The 20,833-nt window shown below is 46.4% G+C and overlaps 1 protein-coding gene across 1 annotated transcript; it reads right to left on the reverse strand.

Moving 5' to 3' along the window:
* Nucleotides 1-1,629: 1,629 nt before the first annotated feature.
* Nucleotides 1,630-18,518, reverse strand: MRPS35 (mitochondrial ribosomal protein S35). Its single transcript, XM_040436150.1, has 8 exons — nt 18,379-18,518; nt 16,037-16,086; nt 15,495-15,662; nt 14,588-14,648; nt 13,180-13,319; nt 10,744-10,853; nt 10,578-10,647; nt 1,630-2,165 (listed from the first exon to the last, which is right to left on the reverse strand). Exons 1-8 carry the CDS (start codon nt 18,491-18,493, stop codon nt 1,917-1,919), a joined length of 963 nt encoding a protein of 320 aa, XP_040292084.1. The 5' UTR covers nt 18,494-18,518; the 3' UTR covers nt 1,630-1,916.
* Nucleotides 18,519-20,833: the final 2,315 nt, after the last annotated feature.

Raw genomic sequence — 20,833 nt, forward strand, 5'->3', positions numbered from 1 at the left:
CAATAGTGGATCATAGAGATAGAGAAAGTATAAGGCTCCATTCAGACGTCCGTAGTGCATCGCGGATCCGCAATACACCCGGCTGGCACCCCCATAGAGATGCCTATACTTGTCCGCAATTGCGGACAAGAATAGGACATGCTCTATTTTTTTTGCAGGGCTGCGGACCGGAAGATCGGGGCCGCGCTCCGGAAATGCGGGAATGAATGGGTCCCCACCTGTTCCGGATAATTGCGGAACGGATGCGGACCCATTCAACAGACGTCTGAATGGAGCCTAAAAGGAAAGAAAACGCCTCACCTCATTTTATAATCCACTCATGATTTGACCTCCAAAAACGCAGAAAATGAGGACCGTGTAAACCCGAAATCTGGAATCTAATTGGTTACCAAGCGGCAGCGGTTCCACTTCCTGTCTGGACTGCTGCTAGAAAGCTTCTCTGAGCAATTTCCGGAGCCACGTCCTGCGGTCACCATGTCTGAATTTGTCGTACTTGATTCTCTCAGATTTTCCATGTTATTTATATAAACAATAAAACATTTTTCTCTTTTTTGCACCAGTAAATAGAAATCTTCATCTCATGAAAGCCACTTTTAGGGCTTTTTCACACGAGCGTGTCCCTTGCGGGAATCAGTCGTGCAGTCTGGACTACAGAAGCGCCTGGCATTAACAGGATTGATAATGCTGTGTGCCTCTGCCGGACCCATCTGTAACTGAATCCTACTGACATAAAGCGGTCACTATGATTCTGTTCCAGAAAGGCCAGACAGAGGCACATAATAATGCCGTGAGCTTCTGTAGTCCAGGCCGCACACACGGAATAGTCCTTAAAGTGGATTTACAGGAGTACAATATTGAGGGTCTATCCTCAGGATAGGTCAATATCTGATTGGTTGGGGTTCGACTCCCGGCATCCCCAACGATCAGGTGAGTGCCGAGTGCTCTTCCTGGGCCAGGGATGTCATGTTCATCAGTCATATGGGCAATGTGCAGCTCAGTCCTATTAAAGTGAACAGGCCTGGGCTGCAATACCGAGCACAGCCACTATACAATACACAGCGCTGTGCTTGGTATACTTTGAGGAAGCCATAGCAGTCTCCAGAGTGCGACAGCTCATCGACGGGGGTATCAGGAGTCAGACCAATTGGATATTGACGGCCCATCTTCAGCATAATCATTGTACTCCTGGGGGAAAAAAAAAATATAAGGAATACCTGGGAAATGTAAGATTTGACCTCTCTGCACAAGAGGTTGTAAAAACAATAGGGACATCTTACAGGGTTGTCACCCTGCTTTTCAGGCTCCTGAATGGCACATCTGCCTTGATATACAGTCATATGCCCATTATTGCTGCTCAGAACGCCAAGAAAGCTGGGTGACAACCATCTTGGGAGGTTATTAGAAGGCAATAGGAGTTTAGGAGGACACACACACACACTTTTGGCCAGAAACTCCAATTACCTGTTAACAAGGGTCGCAACAGCCTCTGCCCAAACTACATTCTGCCACTCCATTGGGCCACAACTGCCCAGTCTTATTGATATTCATATATGGAAACCACTTCTCTGTCTACTGGGTAGTTATTGCCAGACTGCTTTAAGCGCCATGTACAAAATTATTTCTTTTTTTTTACTCATTTTGGGCTAAAAATCATTGTTGCCTACAACTGGATTCTCCAACCTGTGGCTCTGCAGCCATTGGAAACTACAACTCCCAGGATGGTAGGAGTTTTCCTTTAAAAAAAAAAACAAATTTACATTTTTGTAGCCGGTGACTGATTTGTGAACAAGCCGCGTCTTCAGAAGGTAACAGACCTCCCCGAGTCTGCATAACAAAGAGATCTGATCTTTATTCGGTTTCAGTCCATTCAGAGAAGATACGAGAGTCCATATTGGGGGATCGGTCCTGTGATGTGGTCACACTACTCCCAGCAGATTCTTGACACTCTGCTTGTAGCAGCGGATGCTTTCTTCAGTCTCTCCCTGGTTACGCAGGTTCAGCATCGCTCTGCGGTATTCCTGCACGTTGGGCGCTTGAAGGATATCTTCGGAGTTCCCAAGTGACCTGGTGAGCGTGTTCAGGACGTTCTGCTGGGATTTGCTGCCCTCCCAAATGTATTCATCCATGTCGCTCTCCTCCTTTTCACTTTCCCATGCTTCCGTTTTCTGACAGACAAAACAACATGTCAGTTTTAAATGGTGCAAAATTCACGAGGAGCTAAAATTTACCAATACCCCCTGCTTGTTCGGTTCTACAAAGAGAGTTCATTCTGGACATTACCATTCTGGCAACTGTCATTTTTACTTCGTACAGTCACTACCCCCTGTATTAAGGGTAGTTTCACACTAGCGTTTTTGTTTTCCGGTATTGAGCTCCGTCAAAAAACTGATCAGTTTTATCCTAATGCATTCTGAATGGAGATCAGTTCAGGCCCTCTTACGTTTTTGCGGACGGAGAAAATACCGCAGCATGCTGCAGTTTTATCCCCGACCAAAAATACTGATCACTTGCCGGAATGCCGGATCCGCCATTAATTGACATTGAAGTATATTAGTGCCGGATCCGGCGTTAAGTGTTCTGGCAAAACGGATCTGGCTTTGAAATTTTTTTTTATGCCGGATCCGTTTTTCCGGATGACAGCGGAGAGACGGATCCGGTATTGCAATGCATTTGTGAGACGGATCCGCATCCGTCTCACAAATGCATCCGTTTGTGCCCGGATTGCCGTTCCGGCGACGGAACTGCCTGCCGAAATCCTCTGCCGCAAGTGTGAAAGTACCCTCAGGGGGCTTTTCCGCTCACATAGACGTACGAGAGCTTGTTTTTTTGTGGGACAAGTTGCATTTTCTAAAGGCACCCTTTAATAATTACATATGATGCATTGGAAAGCTGAAGAAAAATTATGAATATGGTGGAAATGGAAAACAAAACAAAACACAATGCAATCCAGGAATATTGATTTATTTACGTTACAGCGTTCACCATATGGGATTTGAACAGCTCAGGTATTTTCAGATGCAGCGATAATTTTTAGCACATAGTGAATGTAATAAAAAACCAAAACCATAGCAAAAAAAATAAAAATTTCCCCAATTTCACCCGCATAGGAAATATTTTCCAGTTTTTCAATGCAAGATACAGTAAATCATACAGTGCCATTAAAAAATAAAACTTGTTCCACAAAAGCTAAGCCAAGCCCTCATAAGGCCATGTGAACGAAAAATAATAAAAGCTGTGGCTCTTGGAAGGCAAGCAGCGTTAAAAAATAAAAAATTGTCCTGTCCTTAAAAGGGGTTGTGTCACTTCAGCAAACAGCATTTATTATGTAGAGAAAGTTAATACAAGGCACTTACTAATGTATTGTGATTGTCCATATTGCCTCCTTTGCTGGCTGGATTCATTTTTCCATCACATTATACACTGCTTGTTTCCATAGTTACTACCACCCTGTAATCCAGCAGCGGTGGCCGTGCTTGCACACTATAGGAAAAAGCACCCACCTATGTGCGCTACCATGGTCCTGGCCACCAGAGAGGCAGGACTTTTTCCTATAGTGTGCAAGCGCGGCCACCGCTGATGGACAGCAGGGTGGTTGTAACCATGGAAACGAGCAGAGTATAAGGTGATGGAAATATGAATCCAGCCAGCAAAGGAAGCATTATGGATAACAATACATTAGTAAGTGCCTTGCATTAACTTTGGCTACATGATAAATAACATTTGCTGGAGTGAGACAAGCCCTTGAAGTGGTTAAGCTGGTCATACACATTAGACCTCATTACCCCAGGTCCGTATTTCAGTCTGCAAAATACGGATAGCTTCTGTGCGCATTCCGTACTTTTCTCACTCCCAACAACAGAAAGGGATACATAGCAGAATAGGACATGTTTTAGAAGTTGTAGAACAGCCATGTGAATCTCCAAAAATACGGAGTCTGCATGGGGTGCACAGAAATGAATGGGTCACTGTAAAAATCTGCAAAAAACGCGGACAGCCCACTGGTAAATCTGGTCGTGTGCACAAGCCTTTAGATGTAGGTCGGCCAAACCCGCCAAATCGGACATTTGGATTTCAACTGCCTGATCCTTTTGTGCTTGATGAGCAGCTTCCTCTCCCTATTCCTCCTGAGAAGACATGCATGCTCAGCCATGCACAGTAGTCATGTGTACAAGGGGACTGGGAATGACATCTATCTTATTTTAAGGCTGGAGTCCCACCATTTTTGGTGTGATTATAGCAAAAATTGCATCCAAAAACCACACAGCGCATGTGACTTTACAAGTGCAACTTGCTCAGCCACTACATGAGCTTATTACAATTTCATAGTTCTACCTCCATCTGCAGGTCAAATAGAGGCACTACACGCCTTCAAATCTAAAGGATAGCAAAAGATATGAGCAAATGAGAATCCATGATATAACATCTACAGAACAAGACATGCAGAGATTTTTAATGGATGGCTTAAACCATTTCCTTAGTATGGATAGCCGATTCCTTTTTAACAGGACACTACACCACAAATTGATCATCTATTTTCTGTACAGTTCAGTCTAACTTATGGTTTCCTGTTATCTGTGGCACTGTAGTGTAGCTGACTGGGGTGAATGGCGTAAGAGATAGAAACCTCCCTGTCCCCCATGACAACTACTGCTGTGAACCTCCAGAAACATTTACATCCACAGTGTAACTGATCAGCAAGTTTTTTTCTAACACAGGGCAATAGACAGCATTCAAGGCAACGAAGGCAAGATACACTTCAGTTGTTGCATCTCTGGCCCGCACCCTAGAGCGTCCAAGCTGCTGTGTAACTACAACACCCAGCATGCTTGCAGGTGTCATGACATGGCGGGAGCTATAGTGTCCCAATAAGTGGAGAGCCACAAGCACACATTAAAAGTCAATTGTTGCACTTACCAGTTCCTGTAGGTTCAAAATTAAAATTGGGAAAGACAAAAAATATAAACTGGAACAATTCAGGGATAGACAGGTGCTCACAGGCGCTCGCCTCTGGGATTCCCCCCCTGCATCCTGCAACCCAACACAAGCTCTCGCCCCGGATCATGGAAAAATCACAAGTGTCACCGAGGCTCATAAAATATGCAGAGCAATCAAAGGCGATTCATCCGACGAGAAGGTGCTGAATTATTAACAAGCCACTGAAAGGTAATGAAAGCGCCAGGAGGTTTGTGTACAGGGAACGGCCCGAGATCAGGTGGCGGAGTGCAGTACGGGGAAGGGGGGGGGGGGATTATAATGATGGGCTCCAGACAAGAGCGCTACTCAGGGAGCCGCAGAGCAATATGAAGAAATCGCATTTACAGAAGAGTGCAGTACCACCTTACTTCCTGCAGGGGTCACTGCTGCAATTAGGTTTTTCAGTCATACGTCAATCAGCCATAACATTAAGACCCAGTGAAGCGAATAACATTTCTTTGATTGTGACAACGGCATTCATCAAGGGATGGGATGATGGGCAGCAAGTTAACGGGTTGGAGCAACAAAGCCAAATAGTGGTGGCTGTAGGCTTTGAACAATGAAACAACTTTGCAATTAGACTTAGGTCTCATGCACACGGCCATAATCGGTCCACATCTGATCCGCACTTTTTGCGGATGAGATGTGGATCCGTTCATTTCAATCTGGCAGCAAAAAAAAAACAAAAAAACAAAACAACACAACACTCTGTGCGGTCAGCATCCGTATGTCCGTTGTGCGGGCCTGTAAAAATGGAGCATGTCCTATTCTTGTCCGTTTTGCAGCCAAGAATAGGACATTTCTACAAGAGGTGGAAAAAAAAATGGCAGGATGCACGTGGCTGGTATCCGTGGTTAGCGGACCGCAAAACATATACGGTTGTGTGCATGGACCTTAAAGGGAATGACAGCAGTTTTCTGCTGCCCTCACTTTTAAATCCTAACAGCTCGAGCGCATGCCAATGAGTTCCTGGCGCTCTCCACCCACCTTCCTGTTTCCTACTAAATCAGCAGCAGGTGGGCGGGGAGACCCAGGAGCTCCTGAATATGGGGACTCATTGGCATGCGCTCGAGCTGTTCAATACAAGATTTTGGCAAAATGGCCGAGTTCTAGGCTTGAGCGAATTGAGCTTCAGATCATAAATCTCATGTCAATTTGTTCAAAAACTTTGCTTTGAATGCTGTTTCTATATAGCATTAACCCCTTAAAGACAGGGCCTATTTCCATTTTAGATCTTTCCTCCCCACGTTCCAATAGCCATAACTTTTTTATTTTTCCATTCACATAGTTATGTGAGGGCTTATTTTTTGCAGGACACGATGCATTGTTTAATAGCACCATTTAATTTACCATGTCTTGTATTAGAAAACGGGGGGGAAAAAATTCTGTGTGTGGCAAAACTGAAAAGAAAACAGAATTTCGGCAAGGTTTTGGGGGTTTTGACATTACAGCATTCACAATGTACTAAAAATGACCTGACGTCCTTATTCTGTAGGCTAAATACAAATGTGGCAATACCAAACTTGAATATTTTTTTGTTTTTACTACTTTGGAAAAATCAACACTTTCTTTGCATCACCATATTCTGACAACCGTAACTTTTTTATATTTCGGCCTACAGAGCTGTATGAGGCCTTGTTTTTTTGAGTAACAAACTGTAGTTTTTATTGGTACCATTTTAGTAGTAAGTAAGACTTTTTGATCACTGTTATTCAATTTTTTGAGGGGGACAAGATGACAAAAAAAAAAAGGCAAATCGCATGTTTTTCATTCCCCCCTCCCCCCCCCCCACTATTTTAATAGTTCAGACGTATTCGGATGCGGTAATACCCAATAGTTTTTTTTTTATATATTTTTATATGTAAAATTGGGAAAAGAGGCGATTTAAACTTTTAATATATTGGTGTTTTAAAAAAAAAAAAAGTAAAACTTTTTTCACTTTTTTTTTATTTTTACTATTAGCCCCCTTAGGGGCCTCGTACATGGGATCTCTTGAACCCCTTTCCTATTTACCCTAATAGGGATCTATTAGTGCAAATAGGATTTTTACACTCTCTATTCTGCGCTATGCCTTGTGCATAGCTCAATATAGAGAAAGCCATGACAGGCCTGGATCGCTTCAGCAGCATCTAGGCTGCCATGGTAACCGATCGGAACCCCGCAAATTCACTGGAAGGAAGAGGGAGCCGCATCCCTCTGCCTTCACTCATAGGTGCTGCGATCCGCGTTGATCGCGGCACCTGAGGGGTTAAATGACAGGGGCGGTGTGATCATCGCTTCCTGTCAGTGCGGGCGGGTGTCGGTTATACACTGCTCAAAAAAATAAAGGGAACACTTAAACAACACAATGTAACTCCAAGTCAATCACACTTCTGTGAAATCAAACTGTCCACTTAGGAAGCAACACTGAGTGACAATCAATTTCACATGCTGTTGTGCAAATGGGATAGACAACAGCTGGAAATTATAGGCAATTACCAAGACACCCCCAATAAAGGAGTGGTTCTGCAGGTGGTGATCACAGACCACTTCTCAGTTCCTATGCTTCCTGGCTGATGTTTTGGTCACTTTTGAATGCTGGCGGTGCTTTCACTCTAGTGGTAGCATGATACGGAGTCTACAACCCACACAAGTGGCTCAGGTAGTGCAGCTTATCCAGGATGGCACATCAATGCGAGCTGTGGCAAGAAGGTTTGCTGTGTCTGTCAGCGTAGTGTCCAGAGCATGGAGGCGCTACCAGGAGACAGGCCAGTACATCAGGAGACGTGGAGGAGGCCGTAGGAGGGCAACAACCCAGCAGCAGGACCACTACCTCCGCCTTTGTGCAAGGAGGAACAGGAGGAGCACTGCCAGAGCCCTGCAAAATGACCTCCAGCAGGCCACAAATGTGCATGTGTCTGCTCAAACGGTCAGAAACAGACTCCGTGAGGCTGATATGAGGGCCCGACGTCCACAGGTGGGGGTTGTGCTTACAGCCCAACACCGTGCAGGACGTTTGGCATTTGCCAGAGAACACCAAGATTGGAAAATTTGCCACTGGCGCCCTGTGCTCTTCACAGATGAAAGCAGGTTCACACTGAGCACATGTGACAGACGTGACAGAGTCTTGAGACGCCGTGGAGAACGTTCTGCTGCCTGCAACATCCTCCAGCATGACCGGTTTGGCATTGGGTCAGTAATGGTGTGGGGTGGCATTTCTTTGGAGGGCCGCACAGCCCTCCATGTGCTCGCCAGAGGTAGCCTGACTGCCATTAGGTACCGAGATGAGATCCTCAGACCCCTTGTGAGACCATGCTGGTGCGGTTGGCCCTGGGTTCCTCCTAATGCAAGACAATGCTAGACCTCATGTGGCTGGAGTGTGTCAGCAGTTCCTGCAAGACGAAGGCATTGATGCTATGGACTGGCCCGCCCGTTCCCCAGACCTGAATCCAATTGAGCACATCTGGGACATCATGTCTCGCTCTATCCACCAACGTCACGTTGCACCACAGACTGTCCAGGAGTTGGCAGATGCTTTAGTCCAGGTCTGGGAGGAGATCCCTCAGGAGACCGTCCGCCACCTCATCAGGAGCATGCACAGGCGTTGTAGGGAGGTCATACAGGCACGTGGAGGCCACACACACTACTGAGCCTCATTTTGACTTGTTTTAAGGACATTACATCAAAGTTGGATCAGCCTGTAGTGTGTTTTTCCACTTTAATTTTGAGTGTGACTGCAAATCCAGACCTCCATGGGTTGAAAAATTAGATTTCCATTTTTTTATTCTTGTGTGATTTTGTTGTCAGCACATTCAACTATGTAAAGAACAAAAGTTTTTTCTAAGAATATTTCATTAATTCAGATCTAGGATGTGTTATTTTTGTGTTCCCTTTATTTTTTTGAGCAGTGTACAACCGTCTGCATCCGTTCAGAACAGATCCGTTTGTATTATCTTTAACATAGCCAAGACGGATGAAAGTCAATGGGGGACGGATCAGTTTTCTATTGTGCCAGATTGTGTCATAGAAAACGGACCTTAGAAATTCATTGGGACTTAGAAATTCAAATCTAATACAAACGAATCGGTCCTGAACGGATGCATTCGTTTGTATTATCGGTGCGGATCCGTCCTGTACAAGTACAGGACAGATCCGCACGAACGCAAGTGTGAAATTAGCCTTAGGGGGTGATGTTTACATTGGATTGTGCGTTGGAGGCGGCTGGGGAGGAGGTGATGTTATTTACATGGGACTGTATGGTGGAGGGAGGATTATAACTGCAGGGGGCACTGCAGATCCAGGGGACATTATAGGCGGTCTTATTACTACTGGGGGCTCTATAGGAGGGTCTTATAGATCCGCCTTTTTTCTACTAAGCGCACTATGGGGACCTTATTACTACTGAGGGATCTGTAGGGAGCTTTATTACCACTGGGGGAACAATAGGGGGCCTTATTTCTACTGGGGACTCTGTGAGGGTATTATTAATATGGGAGGGCTCTTCTAATAATGGGGGCATTGTTGAGGAGCATTATCACGGTTGGGGCAGTGTTACTAATGAGGGCATTCTAGAAGGGAATTACTTTTGGTGGGACTATGAGGAGCACTATTACTATGGGGGGCAGTAATGTTTCTTCAGGATAGTATTTGGGGTATAACTAAAGGCTCATGGGCCCCGGTGCAAGAGTTCAGCTTGGGCCCCCCTTCCCTCAGTGCTTTGTGTGTCTTCTTATGCGGCACAAGTGTCTTTGGGGCCCTTCAGGCACCTGGGCCCGGTAGCGACTGCTACCTCTGCACCCCCTATAACTACACCCCTGGGGGGAGGGGGGCACAGCAAGCAGCAGGATAACACTGTGGGGACTCCAGTTGGGGGGATAATGATAGAATGTGAGGAAGCTAAGATGTCTGTGTGTCACAAGTTGTCCAGACCGAGTGGAGAAGATGATGAGAGAGAAGATCTACAGAGATGATGACAGAGAGGAGACGGCACCTGGAGGCCCTGGATGCGACAGGTAAGTGCTGCTGTATAGCAAGTACAGCAAAGTGCGGGGGGGGGGGGGGGGACATATTTATTGGGGCTTGTGCCCCGGATCTTTTGAGCCCCTAGCAATGCCCCTGACCGCACCAATCACGGGCCTCAGCAGTCACATGCCAAACTAGTGATAGGCTGCAGAAGTCACATGGTGACATCAAGGGCTCATGTACACAACTGTGGTTTGGGTCCGCATCCAATCGGCATTTTTTTTCAGGTCGGACGCGGACCCATTCACTTCAATGGGGCCGCAAAATATGCAAACAGCACTCCGTATGCTGTCCGCATCCGTCGCCCCGTGTAGAACATGTCCTATTCTTATCCGCATAACGGGCAATGACAGGACTGTTCTATTATGGGCCAGACATTCCGTTCTGCAAAATGTGCAATGCACGCAGCTGGTATCCGTGTTTTGCGGATCACAAAACAGGAAACGGTCGTGTGCATGAACCCTAATACTATACAACTGGAGCATCAGAGCAAGAGCAGCAGGGGACTTGACGGGTGACCTTTGTCTTTTATTGTAGAACAGTTACAGCAGGTAGATAACCCCTTTAAGATGCAATCTCCGCAGTTTTTATGTATAACTCACCCAAGACTCGTGGTACAGGACAGTCAGCAGATACAAGGCGTAGTCCTGATTCTGTTTTCTGACCGGACACCTAGGATTAGGCAAAGCACACCAGAATCAGCTGTGCACCCCAGTAACCCCCTGCCGGTACTCAGTGGTTCACAGCAATCAGTTGGTTATGTCCTACCTGTCGGTGCGGATGGTGAGAATGTCATCCCCAGCGTTGTACCGTGATCCTACAAGTTTTATAAGCTTCTTCCTGGCGTGATTATCTAGGTTCAGACTGGAAAGTTTAATCTGAAGAAAGAAGATGACGTAACTTGTGGGTGGTCATTGACCTGCAATGAGTGGGTCACAGGACATGTCAAAGAGGAAACCCTCAACCGATGCAGCAAAGCATTACACAGCGTCCCTAATATAGGGGGGAGTCCTAAATGCAGACTTGTCTCCCTTTCGAGAACTCTTGTGTTATATTCTGTTCTCTCTTTGGGTTTTCATGAATCCCCGATTCATATCCATTTGAATGGAGCTGTAGTCACACATTTGCAGACCTTGTACTGCCGGAGACGAGTGCTGTAATCGGCTATCTCCGCCAGTGCCACAGGATAGACTGGAGCAGCAGTGTGCAGGTCTGACCGCTGCTCCATTCAAATAGGAGACACAAGACACCCGTTCTAGTTTTCGGCAGAGCCACACTGATCGGACAATTATCCCTAACCCTGTAATTAAAGCGTAAGCTTTTGTCATTGGACAACCACATAAATCATCCTCTACTGACAAGGAATGAAAATTCTCTTTAGCTGCTTCTCAGGTTTGATTCTGGGAAAGCTGGGTGACAACCCACATGGCTGCCTTTAGAGCTTCTAAAGGGGTTGTTACCTGGCTATCCTTGACTCCCGAAAGGCTATACACCAGCAGAAAATGAGAAAAGGACACCTATTAATGTGATTTAGGAGAAACTGACAAAGTATAAACTGCTACTGGTGCTTGGTCAATGATCACACAACCAAGGCAGTGCACCCTTTATTTTAGGTTCGGCATCACGGTATATGTTGAGGCAGGGTCAATACTGGGTGGCATCCCCCGTAACTGTGATACAAGCTGCCACTCTGGCATGGTAATGTCCTACAGATGCTGGATATCCTCCTGTGGTATGTCATTCCAAGCTCTTTCAACTTGGAGCCATAATTCAGGCAAGGTGGTTGTTGGCTGCTGTACATGGCAGATCCATAGCCTCATCCAGTCCCAGACATTCCTGATAGGGGAGATTTCGGGTAATAGAGATGGCCAGAGGAGCAGCTGGATACCCTAAAGAGCATGTTGTATAGCGTGGGCAGTGTGTGGCGAATGTTACCTTGTTAGAACATCACATCTCCTGAGTCAAAAAAGCAGTAGGACTGGTTCCATGATGTCCTGGACTTACTGAAGGCTGGTCTAGGTTCCCTCTACGAATACCAGACAAGAAGATCCATGGTAGTTAATGGCCCCACCACCATGACACTTGGTGCTGGTCCTGTATGTCTCCTCACTATTCATGATGGCAGTGGGTGCTCTCCAATGAATTCTGATGCTGCCATCATTAGTACCAAGGCAAATCTTGCTTTCATCACTGAACACTGTTTGCCATTGATGCATCCAATGGGATCTCTCTCGGCACCAGTCCAGGCGCTCTTGGCGATGATGAGAAGTCAGTGGAATGAGAGAATGCAGTCCTGCTTCAAGTAGACGGTTTCTGTTGGTCCAGGGGGTCATTGCAGAACCAATTACTCATGCCACCGCTGTCCTTTGAGATTCAGTAGTTTTTCTTATACAGCAATCTTGGCATCCATCTATCTGTCTTTACCATTGAAGAACCCGCTCTATTTGTGCGAGTGCGCTGGTCTGACCACGGTCAACATCACCAATGCACTAAAGAAACTCCTCCAAAAAACTGTGCCGCCAGACAAAAAAAAAAACAGCAATGCCAAACAAAAGTCTGTGGAGCATCTGTATGTAATGTAAGGATCATGGAAGTTTGATCTTGCCATATTGTAAAATAGACTTTTTATCGTAGGTCCTTCTAGGTGTTCTTTTATCATTTTTCAGTAGTATAAATGGTTTAGAAGGTGCTGGGATATAAGGCTACTTTCACACTAGAGGCACGGACCTCCGGAGGGCTGTTCCGTCGGGTGAACGGCCTGTCGGATCCGTCCTGCCGCTAGTAACTGTGTGCCCCCGGACTGCCGCTCCGTCCCCATTGACTATAATGGGGGTGGGGGCGGAGTTCCAAGGGGAAAAACGGCAGCGCACAGCGAGAGGCTGCTGGAATAAAACTACGACATGTCCAACATTTATTCCGGCAGCCTCTCTCCGTGCTCCGCCGTGCCTCAGCCGGAACTCCGCCCCCATTATAGTCAATGGGGACGGTGCGGCAGTCCGCGGGCACATGGTCACTAGCGGCAGGACGGATCCGACAGAACAGCCTGCCGGAGGTCCGTGCCGCCAGTGTGAAACTAGCCTAACACTGCATGTGTAGGCAGATTACATGATCAGGTGACTGCTCCTGAGGGAGATAAAGGGTGCTTTAGGGTGACCATTTGGCTCCCAAGACTTTTCTGAAAAAATTACCCGTGAATACACAAACCTGCAAGGTTACAGCTCTGGCCTTTGGGTTGCGAAGGGACGGTCCGGCAAACACATAATCCACCGACTGGAGCTCAATAGGAAAATGCTGGGTGCAGGAATCATCACTGGTGAGCGATGCCGGCCACGGCGTGCAGAATTCTAGAGAATACATAGAATACATTTCCAAAATTTTTCCGCAATCCCAAGCACCGCCACAATCCTCCTATAGCGCTTTACACCTTGACCTACCTGAAACCTACAGTGGCCATACACATAAGACAGCGGTCATTCAAACATTCAGTTGGTGGGGAGATAAGCAGCTACTAGACACATCTACAGCTGCTGATCTCTACTGGACAATATTAGGAATGGTTCAAGCTCAACTCTTGTTTCCATACACAACACTGGCAAATCTATAACTGCGAGAGAAGGAGCAGGCTGATATGTTGTCTAGAATCTTAAGAAACCCGGGCCTGCAAAGCCTACAGGAATTGTCCAAATATCCTGAACGGCATCTAGAATAAAGATGCATACAATGTAAGAGGGTACATACCGTTCGGGGTCTATGGAAAGCTGGGTGATAACGCCTATGGGTACTGTAATCGTAGCAAAGCACCTGTTCCCAGTGTATAAGACCATGACACTGTGGAGTGGGGGAGGGGAGACCTCACATTCCTCCTGCTCTGATAACCATCGGTAACGCAAGTCTTCTCCGCCAAGAGCCAAATCACATTTTTACATTAATACCACTGGATCAAATATTCTCAATCCCATCCAGAAGTTATTTATATCGGTGGCCGCAGAGAAATTAATATAAGTTATCAGCAATTCATCAACCTGATCCTTGGGTATTATTATCTGGCCATGCCGCAGTAATATCAGCCAAAAACTGCGCCCCTTGGGTATCATTTCATAAGTTAAATCCAGATAACAAGCTGAAAAAACGGACTTTGTCCCCTAGTCACAGCTAGAGCTGCAATTGCAATTCTAATGCCTTTCTAGTAGAGGAAGCCCACGTTACATTACTGCCCCCTAGTGGTGCAGGGTCTGCTGTAGTGCATTATGAGAAATGTCATGTTTTCACCAGGCACTGGCATCACCACCATGCATTATGGGATCTCAGCTAAGTTGTGAAAGTCGGGTCTGTCAGTCAGTGCTGACTATTTCAATCTGGCATCCAGCAGAGTTGTGGTTGCAGCTTTGGATGTGACCGGAGTATAAAGCAAGATTTCATCTGGCAGAGAAACACTGCATTTCCACAATGTATTGCGCACTCTCTCACAATGCTGACAGACTGCATGTAGCAGCCAGCAGAATTGTGGATGCAGCTTTAGATGCTACTGGAGCTTCGTGTTTCAAATTACCTGTAAATTTAACCTATGAAACTTCTAAACCATCTACCACAGCGACAGATTTTCTGATCCTACCTTTCAGCATAGCACAGTGCTTCTTGATGGCTGTTGGCGTTAAGTGCAGGAAGTTGGAAATCTGGGGGGAAAAAAAATAAAAAATATTAGGACATGATAGGCGTTGTAGTTCACCACAGCTGAAGAGCCAGAGGATGAAAAACACTCGTCTTCCTGGTGTGATGGCAGAGCTGTGAGTCGCATGCTTCCCTCCCTCTCATAGCTCTATAGAGAGAATCTGCAGCAGCATCTCCCCTCCTCATCACCATATTTCCCACAATGCAATGTCTACTGAACAGTCATTCCTCAATACCGCACAATGGCCGCCCGGATCTGCCTCATTATTTACCTAAGGCCTCGTTCACACGAGCGTGACTGATTGGCTCCGGATGCGTTCAGTGAAACTTGCACCATTTTGCAAGCAAGTTCAGTCAGTTTTGTCTGAGACTGCGTTCAGTTTTTTCCACGCGGGTGCACGCGCAATAAAAAACTTTAGGTTTACAAACAACATCTCCTAGCAACCATCAGTGAAAAACGCATCGCATCCGCACTTGCTCCCAGATGCAATGCGTTTTTCACTGACACCCCTTTCACTTCTATGGGGCCAGGGCTGTGTGAAAAACGTAGAATATAGAACATGCTGTGTTTTTCACACAACGCAGAACTGATGCGTGAAAAAACAACGCTCATGTACACGGACCCATTGAAATGAATGGGTCCGGATTCAGTGAGGGTGCTATGCGCTCACGTCATGCATTGCACCCGCGCGGAAAACTCGCTCATGTGAATTCACCTCCGGATCCCCATTAACTGCAATGAGGTCCGGCGGTGATCCGGCACATTCTGGCATAAATGGCGCATTTTGACTGGGGATGTAAACGTCGCCTTAACTTTGCAAGTCAAAATGAACTGCTCAAGGCAGTTTTACCTTCAGCAGTTCCAGGTTCCCAATCTTATCTGGGGGCGCTGCTTTCTTCTTGGGGTATCCCATACGCACGGGGAGCGGGACCGCTGACGGCTTGAAGGAGGCGGCTGTCGGATAGACATTACTCCATTCTTGATCTGTAAGCATCTTCTCTGTGCGTGGAGGTGGGACCTGGAGGGGGCAACAAAAGAATAAGTGACAGGTGGTCAGACAGCAAGAACACGTCACACACAACACGTATCAACTGGTTGCACAGGAGAAATCATGTGACCTATGCGCCCACATTATGGTGCTAAACAGCGTCTTTAAATGTGTGTGTGGGGGGGGGGTTCTTCAAAAAAGTCCTCATGATCAGCTTATCTTTGGAGTACAGGGGTGGACATGGACTGGATTCGCAACTTTGATGAAATGTTCGTGCAATGTTTGCATAAGATCACTGTGTTACAGTCATGTCACTACCGTAGGGCGTGGGGGTACGGTCACTTTTTAAGTTGTGCGGTGATTTTAGCATCCACCGGCCTCGGCCTGATCCTTGCTGCTCTTACCTCCTTCCTTTGGCCGCCTCTCTGTCCAGGCCGTTTTCTGTGGACAGCAGCTGGAAACAAAAAAAGAAAACCTCAGTGATGACAATCACTCCCATCTTCTCCCTCATACACATACAGATCACAATTAGGCTACATGCACACGACCGTGCCATTTTTTGCGGTCCGCAAACCGCGTATCCGCAAAAAAACAGAAGCAATTTGTGGAACGGAACCGGCGGCTGTCAATATAAATGCCTATTCTTGTCCGCAAAGCGCGGACAAGAATAGGACATGTTATATTTTTTTAGCTGGGCCGTGGAACGGAGCCACGGATGCGGACAGCACACGGAGTGCTGTCCGCATCTTTTGCGGCCCCATTGAAGTGAATGGGTCCGCATCCGAGCCGCCAAAACGGCGGCTCGGATTCGGACCCAAACAACGGTCGTGTGCATGAGGCCTTAGTGTTGAGCGAACTTGTGTTTTAAGTTCGGCATCTAAAGTTCGGGTTTGGGTTATCGAAGAATCGCGTTATGGATTCCGCTACCACGGACCAGGGTGGATAAAAATCAATGATTTAAAATATATATATATAAAATCTGATATTTTTTTTATTTAAATCTGATTTTATTTTAGATAAAATGCATTTTGAGGAAAATATATTACCATCCAAAGGTTATTCCATCATGAAATAAAGATTCGTTTTTTAATTATATAGAATAAGGCTGTATGTGTTAAATTTTTTGGGTAAATAAATTCCATTAACCCATTCACAATGTCATGCTCTTCCAGAGGTTTTTGTAAGATTATTGGGCAGTTTCTCTGCCTACAAGATATTATCACAGATGCTTGGTTTACTTTTTCAGTTCTCAAAACGGAATTTGACTCAGCAGAGATCACATGCCTCTTATCACAGCAAAAATGTTATAACATGAACAGAGTTGAGAAAAAGACCTTAAAGGGATTCTGTCACCAGGTTTCACCCCTGTCAGCTAAACATATGCTGATGTTCATGGCCTCATCACGATTCCTAATGTGGGCTTATAAATGTGATCCGTAGCCTTATTTTGCTAAAAAACAGGTTTTCACTCAAAGAAATAAGGTGCCCAAGGGGATGTCAAGGGATGCAAGGTGCCCGCCACACCCACCGCCGTTCGTGCCCAGCGCCGCCTCCTAATCCTCTGTGCCGCCTCTCGCTCTCCCTCCCCTTCTCCTGCTGCAAGATCTCGCGCGTGAGCACAGGGCTCTGAAAGGCTGGCGCCAGAGTGCAGGTCATACCTGGGTTGAGCGAAGTGCCGGCGCATGCGCACTTCGCTTCAAGAAGCCAAATCGAGAAGTCCGCACGGGCGCATCAGGCAGAGCCCTGTGCGCACGCGCGAGATCTTACAGCAGGAGGAGGGGGGGATGGAGGGAGAGCGAGAGGCGGCACAGAGGATTAGGAGGCGGTGCAGAAGTCCGGAAAGGCGGCGCTGGGTGCAGCGGGCACCTTGCATCCCCTTGGGCACCTTAATTCTTTGAGTGACAGGTTAGTAAAACCTGTTTTTTAGCAAAATAAGGCTACGGATCACATTTAGAAGCCCACATTAGGAATCCTGATGAGGCCCTGAACATCAGCATATGTTTAGCTGACAGGGGTGAAACCTGGTGACAGAATCCCTTTAATCCTAACTTCTACAAACCTATGAACACAGAATCAACCTAATATGAAAAGTTGTTATTCTAAACCGTTATACCAGCAAGAATTGGTCTTTATGTAGAAAACTATGATTTAAATCAAGCCCTACTGACTAGTGATTAAAATCAAATCCACCCTGGTCCGGACCATAACAGAATTTAGAATCCATAACGCGATTCTTCGATAACCCGACGCCGAATTTAAAACACAAGTTCGCTCAACACTAATCACAATGCAAGGACTATCAAGTCTCCCTTTCTTGCAGACCAGTTTACCCACTGGGCAATAGGACTGGCGTCATGACGGGGTCGCATGCTCTCAATTCATCACTACGTGTAGCTCCGTGTGCGCACAAGAATGCTGGGTATTGTAGTTCTACAGGCGCTATGGTATGCAGAGACTGAAAAAGGTTACTTGCACATTGTAGCGCTATATATATATATATATATATATAAAATAATGGCAAATACTAGCTGAACATGCTGGGGTTTGTAGTCCCATTGGAGGCTCATGCTTGTAATAGAGATCTTTGGGATAGGATGGTAAGCATTGTAGTTCTATAGTACAGAGCTGCTGGGAATTGTAGTACTTCTATTAGGCTACGAGATGCTGGGTATTGTAGTCCTCGGTGGGCACACTGTCGGGCAGGACACGCGATCATCACACCCCCCAATATATGACTGCTTCTTACCCGCTCCTGAGACTGTCAGACCCGCACTGTACCACTGTACCCTGATCGGGGCCACAGCGAAGGCCGCGGGGCCCCGAAGGGTCACATACACCCCGCTCAGCATGGAGGCCGCCATCTTGGTTCTCTGGTGACGGAGCGCAGCGAGGGACAAACTCGGAGAGCAGAACTAGTGAGGGGTAAAGGAGGAGCGGGGAAGACACCGGTCACTGGACATAGAATACTATCCGGAATACAATGGGTTATTATCACACCGGCCTGCCTTTGAGGGATTACTGGGTCACGCCTCAAACTAATAACCTTACTCATGTGCTACTTTATCCCCATAACAGGAGGGATTACCACACTGTGCCCCATAACAGTGACAGCCACATAGTGCCCCATAACAGGAGGGATTACCACATAGTGCCCCATAATAGTGACAGCCACATAGTGCTCCATAACAGTGACAGCCACATAGTGCCCCATAATAGTGACAGCCACATAGTGCCCCATAACAGTGATAGCCACATAGTGCCATATAACATTACCAGCCACATAGTGCCATATAACATTAACAGCCACATAGTGCCCCATAACAGTGATAGCCACATAGTGCCCCATAACAGTGACAGCCACATAGTGCCATATAACATTAACAGCCACATAGTGCCCCATAACAGTGATAGCCACATAGTGCCCCATAACAGTGACAGCCACATAGTGCCATATAACATTAACAGCCACATAGTGCCCCATAACAGTGATAGCCACATAGTGCCCCATAACAGTGACAGCCACATAGTGCCCCATAACAGTGACAGCCACATAGTGCCCCATAACAGTGATAGCCACATAGTGCCCCATAACAGTGACAGCCACATAGTGCCATATAACATTAACAGCCACATAGTGCCCCATAACAGTGACAGCCACATAGTGCCATATAACATTAACAGCCACATAGTGCCCCATAACAGTGATAGCCACATAGTGCCCCATAACAGTGATAGCCACATAGTGCCCCATAATAGTGATAGCCACATAGTGCCATATAACATTAACAGCCACATAGCGCCCCATAACAGTGATAGCCACATAGTGCCATATAACATTAACAGCCACATAGTGCCCCATAACAGTGATAGCCACATAGTGCCCCATAACAGTGATAGCCACATAGTGCCATATAACATTAACAGACACATAGTGCCCCATAACAGTGATAGCCACATAGTGCCATATAACATTAACAGCCACATAGTGCCCCATAACAGTGATAGCCACATAGTGCCCCATAACAGTGATAGCCACATAGTGCCCCATAATAGTTACAGCCACATAGTGCCCCATAATAGTGACAGCCACATAGTGCCCCATAACAGTGACAGCCACATAGTGCCATATAACATTAGCAGCCACATAGTGCCCCATAACAGTGATAGCCACATAGTGCCCCATAACAGTGATAGCCACATAGTGCCCCATAATAGTGACAGCCACATAGTGCCCCATAATAGTGACAGCCACATAGTGCCATATAACATTAACAGCCACATAGTGCCCCATAACAGTGACAACCACATAGTGCCATATAACATTAACAGCCACATAGTGCCCCATAACAGTGATAGCCACATAGTGCCCCATAACAGTGATAGCCACATAGTGCCCCATAACAGTGACTGCCACATAGTGCCCCATAACAGTGACTGCCACATAGTGCCCCATAACAGTGACAGCCACATAGTGCCATATAACATTAACAGCCACATAGTGCCCCATAACAGTGATAGCCACATAGTGCCCCATAACAGTGATAGCCACATAGTGCCATGTAACATTAACAGCCACATAGTGCCCCATAACAGTGATAGCCACATAGTGCCCCATAACAGTGATAGCCACATAGTGCCATATAACATTAACAGCCACATAGTGCCCCATAACAATGATATACACATAGTGCCCCATAACAGTGACAGCCACATAGTGCCCCATAATAGTGACAGCCACATAGTGCCCCATAATAGTGACAGCCACATAGTTCCCCATAACAGTGACAGCCACATAGTGCCATATAACATTAACAGCCACATAGTGCCCCATAACAGTGACAGCCACATAGTGCCATATAACATTAATTGCCACATAGTGCCCCATAACAGTGATAGCCACATAATGCCCCATAACAGTGATAGCCACATATTGCCCCATAATAGTGACAGCCACATAGTGCCATATAACATTAACAGCCACATAGTGTCCCATAACAGTGATAGCCACATAGTGCCCCATAACAGTGATAGCCACATAGTGCCCCATAATAGTGACAGCCACATAGTGCCCCATAACAGTGACAGCCACATAGTGCCCCATAACAGTGACAGCCACATAGTGCCCCATAACAGTGACATCCACATAGTGCCCCATAACAGTGATAGCCACATAGTGCCCCATAACAGTGATAGCCACATAG

The sequence above is a fragment of the Bufo bufo genome, chromosome 1 (genome assembly GCF_905171765.1).
Source record: "Bufo bufo chromosome 1, aBufBuf1.1, whole genome shotgun sequence".
Classification (NCBI taxonomy): domain Eukaryota; kingdom Metazoa; phylum Chordata; class Amphibia; order Anura; family Bufonidae; genus Bufo; species Bufo bufo.

Bases quoted from the DNA above. Each gene is read 5' to 3' on its own strand.
- MRPS35 (XM_040436150.1), bottom strand. From the start codon at position 18,493: ATGGCGGCCTCCATGCTGAGCGGGGTGTATGTGACCCTTCGGGGCCCC. The intron at 10,854-13,179 runs GTTTGTGTATTC...TTCTTTCTTCAG, and splicing joins CCAGAGCTGTAACCTTGCAG to ATTAAACTTTCCAGTCTGAA. The intron at 10,648-10,743 runs GTAGGACATAAC...GCCTAATCCTAG, and splicing joins CTCACCATCCGCACCGACAG to GTGTCCGGTCAGAAAACAGA.